The following is a 9,070-nucleotide window of genomic DNA, read 5'->3' as shown; positions in this document are numbered from 1 at the left end:
TGCTCGGAAGCCAATAGTTTCGAATCTAGGCAGCGCCATCTTGAAAATTTCAGGTGCATGCTGGGAAAAATAAAAACCCGGATTCTACTTATATGGGCATGAGGCGGGGCCATGGGCGGAGCGGGGAGGTTGCTATGGTTGCGAGGGCTGGATCTCGAGGACATTGGTCGATCAACCTGTCAATCAGGACGTAGCCACGCCCTAATGCATACCCTGCTTTATCGTCACATATAAAATCAGGGAGGCCAAAATGTCCCAAATGAACATCATACTGCATTGAAGAAGGCTTTAAACTAGCGATTGAGACCATAAACACATTTTGAAAACGTTTACTGAGGTTAGAAATCAAGTGAGAAGTTGGTGAATTCTCCATTGACTTGTATAGAGACGGTCGCCCCCTGGTGGCCTTTTGATAGAATGCAGCTCTAAGTTACTTCCTGGTTGGCCTCATTTCAGAGGCCTGGTAAAAACAGGAACTCCTTTTCATTCATAAGCAGCGAGTTGTGGTGGACTGCAGAGCCAGAAGGAAGTAAAGCTGATCTGGAGGCGTCACTCATCTCCAGCAGGTCGATGCCGCTTTCAAAGACAACTTGAAAGTTAAACCAGTATACCACATTAAACATTTCTAGTCTTATCCGATTTTGTCCAATTATGTCAGTCACTACTCTTCCCATTAAGCAACAAAATGCTGTGTGTCATTAGTGTCCTGAACGTCCACTTCTTTAAAACCCCACTCTGCAGAGGCTGAGTAGTCCTCCTCATGATGAGCTCTTCAGGTCTAACATCAGTGGAGTGCTCCTTTAGTAGGAGGCTCTGCACATCGAACTCACTGGTCAACATAATATATTTATATGGTAGAAGAGTAAAATGTTGAAATACAAAACCGTTGTGTCGTCCTACCTTCTTTCCTTCCTTCCTCCCTCCTTGTTTCATTCCCATTTTCCTTCCTTCCTTTCCTCCCACCCTCCTTCTCTCTTTCTCCTTTCTCCTCTTTCCTTCTTTACTTCCTTCATCCCCCTTCCTTCCTGCCTTCTATCCTCCCTTTCTCTCTTTCCTCCCTTCCTTCTCTCTTTCCTCCCTTCCTTTTCCTTCCTACATCCCCCTTTCCTCCTTCCTTCTATCCTCCCTCCCTTCCTTACTTCCTTCCTTTCTCCCTAACTCGTTCCTTCCTCCCTCCCTCCCTCCCTTCCTTCCTTCCTTCCACCCTATTCCTCCCTTCCTTCAATCCTTCCTCCCTCCTTTCCTTTCCTTCCTTCCTTCCTTCCTTCCTTCTTTCCTTCCCTTCCTTCCTTTTCCTCCCTTCCATCCTTCATTCCTAACCCCTTGGTCAACATAAAACATAATGTCCCCATATATGTAGTCAGTGAGTTCACTTGTATTAAATCCTCCGGAGGATTATGATTCTATATCCTAAATGTAGGTTATGAAATGATTCTGGAGGAAGATTTAGATTATAGCTTTACATGCAGGAACAATCTAATGCACAGAGCGGCATTGTCTGTACGGTGTGTCTGTGTGTGTGTGTGTGTGTGTGTGTGTGTGTGGTTGTACGTGTTCACACAACAAAAGGAAACCCCTCCTGGGTCTTAAAAAGGACACGAAACAACGAAACAACAACAACATGAAGGTGAAGGACGGGCGGACGGATGGATAGACAAAGAGAGAAAAGTTTTAAAAGTCATCCGATGGCTCAACACTTTCCTCAAAGGGAATCACTTCAGCGTACACACACACACACACACACACACACACACACACACACACACACACACACACACACACACACACACACACACACACACACACACACACACACACACACACACACACACACACACACACACACACACACACACACACACACACACACACACACACACACACACGATAAAACTGATTACCCCAGGCTGAAACAAGGCTCTAACAGGGAGGATGAGGACAGACGGGAGGTCGAACCATCAGGGAGATTGGAAACAAAGAAAAGGAGGAACACAAAAGCTATTAAACAAACACTATTAGTCTTAAAGTCGTTTGTTCTGACTTCTTAAAACCGAAAACTGAATTAATTCTGACATTACCAAACATTTCTCTCTGAAGGGAATAAAAGAAAAACAATTTCCTTTAAAGATGTCGACTTAAAATGTCAAGTTTGTCTGATTCACAGCGTTTCAATTAACCCTCCTGTTGTCCTAGAGTCAAGGAAGGAAGGAAGGGAGGAAGGAAGGAAGGATGGAAGGAAAGGAGGGGGAAGGAAGGAAGGGAGGAAAGAAGGAAGAGAGGAAGGTAGGAAAGAAGGACAGAGGAAAGAAAGAAGGGAGGAAGGAGGGAGGGAGGAAGGAAAGAAAGGAAAGAAGGAAGGGAGGAAGGAGGGAGGGCAGAAGAAAGGATGGACAGAGGAAAGAAGGAAGGGAGGATGGATGGAGGGAGGGAGGAAGATAGGAGGGAGGGAGGGAGAAGGAAAGGCAGGAAGGAGGAAGGAAGGAAGGAAGGAAGGAAGGAAGGAAGGAAGGAAGGGAGGGAAGGAAGGAAGGAAGGAAGAGTCAAAACAGGCGGGGTCAATTTGATCCGAGAGGACGACAGGAAGGAGTATATCTCCATTTCTCTTTTTATACACACTCTCCATTCCTTTGTTTCCAGCCTTGTTTATCACTCATCCTCCTTTTTCTCCAGTGAGTGTGTGGAGAACTTTTCCAGAGATAACAGTTACTGGCTACAGCTGATAGTCGCCATTCATTTACAGATGACATCATTCATTCATTTACATATTTCTGTCTTTCTGTGGGAGGGAGGAAGAAAGGGAAGGAAAGAGGGAAGGAAGGAAGGAAGAAAATGAGGGAGGAAGGAAGGGAGGAAAGGAAAGAAGGAAGGGAGGAAGGAAGGAAAGAAGGAAGGGAGGAAGGCAAGGAAGGAAATGAGGAAGGGAGGAAGGAGGGAGGGAGGAAGGAAGGGAAGGAAAGAGGGAAGGAAGGAAAGAAGAAAAGGAGGGAGGAAAGGAAGGAGGGGGAAGGAAGGAAGGGAATGAAGGAGGGAAGGAAGGAAGGAAGAAAAGGAGGGAAGGAAGGAAGGGAGGAAAGGAAGGAAAGGAAAAAGGAAGGAGGGAGGGAGGAAGGAAGGGAAGGAAAGAAGGAAGGGAGGAAGGAAGGAAGAGTCAAAACAGACACGGTCAATTTGACCCTGGAGGACGACACAAAGGAGTATATCTCCATTTCTCTTTTTATACACACTCTCCATTCCTTTCTCATTCCTTTCTCCACTCCGTCCTTATAACTCATCCTCATTTTCTCCAGTGAGTGTGTGGAGAACTTTTTCTGCGATCACCTCTGGGGATGATGTTCAGCTGTGAGACGTCGTGTATCAGGAAGTCCCGTATGTTTAGACCTTTGAGGGGAAGCTGCCAGGGGATGCCGAAAAACTCATTAAATTTAATAACAGTCATCAATCTGCCAACTTCCTGTGTGGGTCGGACGAGGGATCGACAATTAACAGGAACGCCAATAAAATCCAGAACGACGACATCGTGAATCCGTCCTGAGGAACGACCGTAAAGGTGAATCAACGTCTCTCTGGAGGAGCGTGGAGGGCGGAGGGGAGGATTCATTTAACACGAGTCATCAATGAGCTTCGGTTTGGTGTCGTTCTCCCGCCTGTTTTGACTGTTCCTTCTCTCCCTCCCTTCTTTCCCTCCCTTCCTTCTTTCCTTCCTTCTGTCCTTCCACCCTTCTTTTTTTCCTTTCTGCCTCCCTCCTTCCTTCTCTCTTTCTTCCTTCCTTCTGTCCTTCCTCCCTCCTTCTTTCTTTCCCTCCTTCTTTCCTTCCCTCCTTCCTACTTTCCTTCCTTCCTTCCTTCTTTCATACGCCCTTCCTTCCTTCTTCCTCCCTTCCATCCTTCCTTTCCTGCACTTTCTTCCTTCCTCCCCCTTTCCTTCCTTCCTTCCTTCCATCCTTCCTTCCTTCCTTCCCTCCCTTCAATCCTTCGTTCCTCCCCCCTTTCCTTCCTTCCTTCCCTCCCTCCCTTCTTCCTTTCCTTCCTTCCTCCCCCTTTCCTTCCTTCCTTCCTTCCTTCCCTCCCTCCCTCCCTCCCTTCCTTCTTCCTTTCCTTCCTTTTTTCCTTCCCTTCCTTTTTTCCTTCCCTTCCTTTTTTCCTTCCCTTCCTTCTGTCCTTCCATCCTTCCTTCTTCCCTCCCTTCCATAATTTGTTCTTCCATCCCTTTCCTCACTTCCTTCCTTCTTTCCTCCCTTCCTTCCTTCCTTGACTCGAGGACAACAGGAGGGTTAATCTCTCCTAGATATTTGGGATTAACTCGGCCAAGCTTGTTTTTTACATTGATTTTTTACACTGTAATGTCTTTTTTCTACCACTAGGTGGCACAGAAAAACGTGTATGACCGAGGACAACAGGTCAAACTGAAGCAGAATGAAGTATAAGGTCCAGCAAACCCTAAATGTAGTTTCCCCAGATGATAATACACCTCAGAAGTAAATAGCATAAGTTGTATTATTTACTATTGAGTCTGAGTTAACAAATGTAGGCACTGTTCATACATCTTATAGAGCAGAACAGTTTCACACTCAGACATTGACTAAAAGTCTATTTTTTTTTCTTCTTTTTTGGGATCAGCTGTTGATTGACTCGGCCAAGCTCGTTTTTTTACAGTGATTTTTACACTGTAATGTCTTTTTTCTACCACTAGGTGGCACAGAAAAGCATGTATGAATGAGGACAGTAGGTCAAAGTTAGGCAGAATGAAGTATAAGGATAATATAGCTCACAAGTAAATAGCATAGGTTGTATTACTATTGAGTCGGAGTTAACAAATTCCTATAGAGCAGAACAGTTTTACACACTCAAACATTGAGTTTTTGTTTCTTTTAAAGCTCAGCTGCCTTTATAGATTACTATTAATTTGAAGAAACTGAGCCACCATAGTTTCATAGAAGAAAAGATGATAAATGTCACCAAAATCAATAAGCTTGTTCCTCTGGTGATGCAAACCTACCATAATTGATTGAATTCAATGTCAATTTTTACACTGTAATGTCCTTTTTCTACCACTAGGTGGTACAAAAAAGGGTGCATGAATGAGGACAGCAGGTTAAAGTTAGGTAGAATTAAGTATAAGGATAATACAACTCAGATTCCTATAGAGCAAAACTAAAAGTCTAGTTTTTGTTTCTTTTAAAGCTCAGCTGCCTTTATAGATTACTATTAATTTGAAGAAATTGAGCCTGTTCTTGCAATATGCCACCATGGGAAGAAACACAAGGACATAGAAGAAAAGATGATAAATGTCACCAAAATCAATAAGCTTGTTCCTCTGGATGCAAACCTACCATAATTGATTTAATTCAGTGTCGATTTTTACACTGTAATGTGCTTTTTCTACCACTAGGTGGTACAAAAAAGGGTGCATGAATGAGGACAGCAGGTTAAAGTTAGGCAGAATTAAGTATAAGGATAATACACCTCAGAAGTAAATAGCATAGGTTGTATTACTATTGAGCAGAACAGTCTTACACACTCACACATTGACTAAAAGTCTAGTTTTTGTTTATTTTAATCAGTTGAGCTCAGCTGTCTTTATAGATTACTATTAATTTGAAGAAATTGAGCCTGTTCTTGCAATATGCCACCATGGGAAGAAACACAAGGACATAAGAGAAAAGATGATAAATGTTACCAAAATCAATAAGCTTGTTCCTCTGGATGCAAACCTACCATAATTGATTTAATTCAGTGTCGATTTTTACACTGTAATGTCCTTTTTCTACCACTAGGTGGCACAGAAAACCGTGTATGAATGAGGACAGCAGGTTAAAGTTAGGCAGAATTAAGTATAAGGATAATACACCTCAGAAGTAAATAGCATAGGTTGTATTACTATTGAGCAGAACAGTCTTACACACTCACACATTGACTAAAAGTCTAGTTTTTGTTTATTTTAATCAGTTGAGCTCAGCTGTCTTTATTGATTACTATTAATTTGAAGAAACTGAGCCACCATAGTTTCATAGAAGAAAAGATGATTAATGTTACCAAAATCAATAAGCTTGTTCCTCCGGTAATGCAAATCTACCATAATTGATCATTTAATTCAATGTCGATTTTTACACTGTAATGTGCTTTTTCTACCACTAGGTGGCACAGAAAAAGCTTGTATGAGCAAACTTATCATAATTGATTGAATTCTGGGTTAAAACATCCTTTCCTGTGTCTGTCTGTGGTCCAAATCCATCAGAAACCAGATGATAAGCTAAACGTGTGTGGTGTATTCTGACCTATGGATATGGTCCAGACCGCGGCGATCTTCATCATGGCTTTGGTTCTGGAGTTGAAGCGGCTGTGCTCGATGGGGTTGCGGATGGCGACGTAGCGATCCAGGGAGATGGCGCACAGGTGCATGATGGAGGCGGTGGAGAAGAGAACGTCCAGGTAAATCCAGATGGGACACAAGGCGTTGGGGAGAGGCCAAGCGTAGTCTGGAGGGGAGAAGAGAAGAAAGTTACACAAGTTAATTTATTTATTCAGTTTATTCACAAATTACAGATTTAATAATCCGTCTACTGCTGTTAATAATACTCAGCTGACTTTAAAAGCAGGTTCAGCCGTGTGGAACGAGTTAAGATGAAGCACTTCCTGTCGTCCTCCCGGGTCAAATTAACCCCTTCTGTTTTGACTGTTCCTTCCTTCCTCCCCCCTCCCTCCCTCCCTTCCTTCTCTCTCTCTTTCCTCCCCCCTCCCTCCCTCCCTTCCTTCTCTCTCTCTTTCCTTCCTCTCTCTTTCCTCCCTTCTTTCTGTCCTTCCTTCCTTCCTCCTGCTCTCTTTCTTTCCTCCACCCTACTTTTTCCTTCCTTCCTTCCTTCCTTCTCTCTTCCTCTCTTCCTTCCTCCTCCCTCCTTTCCTTCCTTCCCTCCTTTCCTTCATTCCTCCCTCTTCCCTTCATCCCTCCCTCCCTCCCTACCTCCCTCCTCATCTCCTTCTTTCCTTCCCTCCCTCCCTCCCTTCCTTCTTCCTCCCTTCTCTCTTCCTCTCTTCCTTCCTCCTCCCTCCCTCCTCCCTCCCTTCCTTCCTTCTTCCTCCCTCCCTTCCTCCTTTCCTTCCTTCCTTGACTCGAGGACAACAGGAGGGTTAATAATATGTTTCCAGCGTATGAATTGTGCTATACCAATAAACTTGCCTATTATCATTATTATAATTATTGTTATGATAAAAACATGAAGATAAAGATGTGTACACTGCTGAGTAATAGTGTGTATAAATGTCTCCACAATAGGGAGGAAAAGCTAACAGAGGAAACATGCTTAAGAAGAGTAATACAGTCATTAATACAGAGCCTGTGGAGGAAATAGGAGTGTCTGAGTGTTTGTAGCTCCATTTTATAAAACACTCTCCATCATCTTCCAGCACAGGTGCAGCGAGCGGAGTCATTAAACGAGCTTCATCATTTAAACTGTTGTAATTAGGTCACAATTTATCAACACCAAGGATTTGATTTATTCTTTTTAAGAAGTATAAAAGATGTACTGAAGTCTTGTGGGAGTCTCAGGAGGAAATAATGAGAAACTAATGACTGTGGCTTTATAAACTATATGCATCAAAATGATTTAGTAAAGTTAGGAAAAAGGAGCCGAGTCAGTACCGAAGAAGGGAAGGGTCATTAAAAGCTAATAATCGTTAGCGGTGTCTTAACTTCCACCTTTGTGCTGTAGTTGGTTTTTCTTTCATTGGAAAACTTTAATCAAGAGTTGAGCTGTGTTGTCTAGTATGAAAGGTTCATCAACAGCTACTTTCAGCCACTAGGAGGCGATCTAAGCACCTCCACTTTGTGTTGAAGTAGCTACTCGGTTGTAAGTTAGCACGCTAGCTAGTAAGTTAGCCTGCTAGCTGACTGACTGGAGGGAACATGATGCAGACGAAGCCACACAAAAGTCCAGCGTGGTAAAAACTTCCAGAAAGTAAAGGATAATAATGTTGTCAGGTGTGAAATATGTGGAGCAGAGTTGAGCTACGGTGGCTTCACATGGACAAAAAGCTGCTGCCCTAATGCATACCCTGCTTTATCGTCACATATAAAATCAGGGAGGCCAAAATGTCCCAAATGAACATCATACTGCATTGAAGAAGGCTTTAAACTAGCGATTGAGACCATAAACACATTTTGAAAACGTTTACTGAGGTTAGAAATCAAGTGAGAAGTTGGTGAATTCTCCATTGACTTGTATAGAGACAGTCGCCCCCTGGTGGCCTTTTGATAGAATGCAGCTCTAAGTTACTTCCTGGTTGGCCTCATTTCAGAGGACAGGAACTCCCCGCCTGAGGGAGACGGGCCTAACGCTAATCACCAAACTAGTACTAGTACGAGCGAGCACCAGTGTTAAGGGTTTAAAGATAAATAAGCTTCTAAAAAATAAATCAGTGACCTCTCGACAGTCTGGATGTTACACTGAGACCACCAGAGACATCGTAGAGTTTGTGAGACTCAGTTACTCGGTGATGCTCTGTCGATCCCAGAGGGGTAAAGTCTTTTTTTTCCTCCTCTCTTTCTCTGCTGACCCTCAACAGGGAGGACAGAGATCACAGTCACTGACAGAGTGACACTGTGTAGAGCTGGTAGGAAACACAGCCGAGGGCTTTTCTTATTTTTTGCCCAGCTGAGAGAGAGAAAGTTAACCTTTGCTTAAACTGAGGGTAAAATTAATTAGCTTGATCGGCACGCTCACCCAAAACTGGAGAACAGGAAGATGTTTAAGCTTAACGTTCCTCTTTTCCTCCCTTCCTTATTTCCTTTCCTCCTGTCCTTCCTCTTTTCCTCCTTCTCTCCTTACTTCCTTCCTCTTTTCCTCCCCAAATCCTCTTTTCCTCCTCTCCTTCCTTCCTCTTTTCTTCCTCTCCTTACTTCCTTCCTCTTTTCCTCCCTTCCTTCTCTCCTCCCTCCCTCCTTACTCACTTCCTTCCCTTCTCTCCTTCCTTCCTTCCGCTTTTCCTCATCTCCTTCCTTCCTTCCATCCTCCTTTTCTCCCTTCCTCCCTCTTTTCCTCCCTTCCTTCTCTCCTTGCTTCCTTCCTTCCTATTT

The 9,070-nt window shown here is 43.6% G+C and overlaps 1 protein-coding gene across 1 annotated transcript in view; it reads right to left on the bottom strand.

Annotated features, from left to right (window-relative positions):
• htr2cl1 (5-hydroxytryptamine (serotonin) receptor 2C, G protein-coupled-like 1) overlaps window positions 1-9,070 on the bottom strand; it is a 61,584-nt gene that overhangs the window by 38,155 nt on the left and 14,359 nt on the right. Inside the window, exon 2 of the mRNA XM_053343308.1 lies at window positions 6,276-6,476. Coding sequence (XP_053199283.1) covers window positions 6,276-6,476 — 201 coding nt within the window. The remainder of the gene's footprint in view (window positions 1-6,275; window positions 6,477-9,070) is intronic.

This window comes from Scomber japonicus, chromosome 22, assembly GCF_027409825.1.
Source record: "Scomber japonicus isolate fScoJap1 chromosome 22, fScoJap1.pri, whole genome shotgun sequence".
Taxonomy (NCBI): Eukaryota; Metazoa; Chordata; class Actinopteri; order Scombriformes; family Scombridae; genus Scomber; species Scomber japonicus.
The sequence above is the reverse complement of the archived record's forward strand: the minus strand, read 5'-3'. Positions and strand labels throughout refer to the sequence as shown.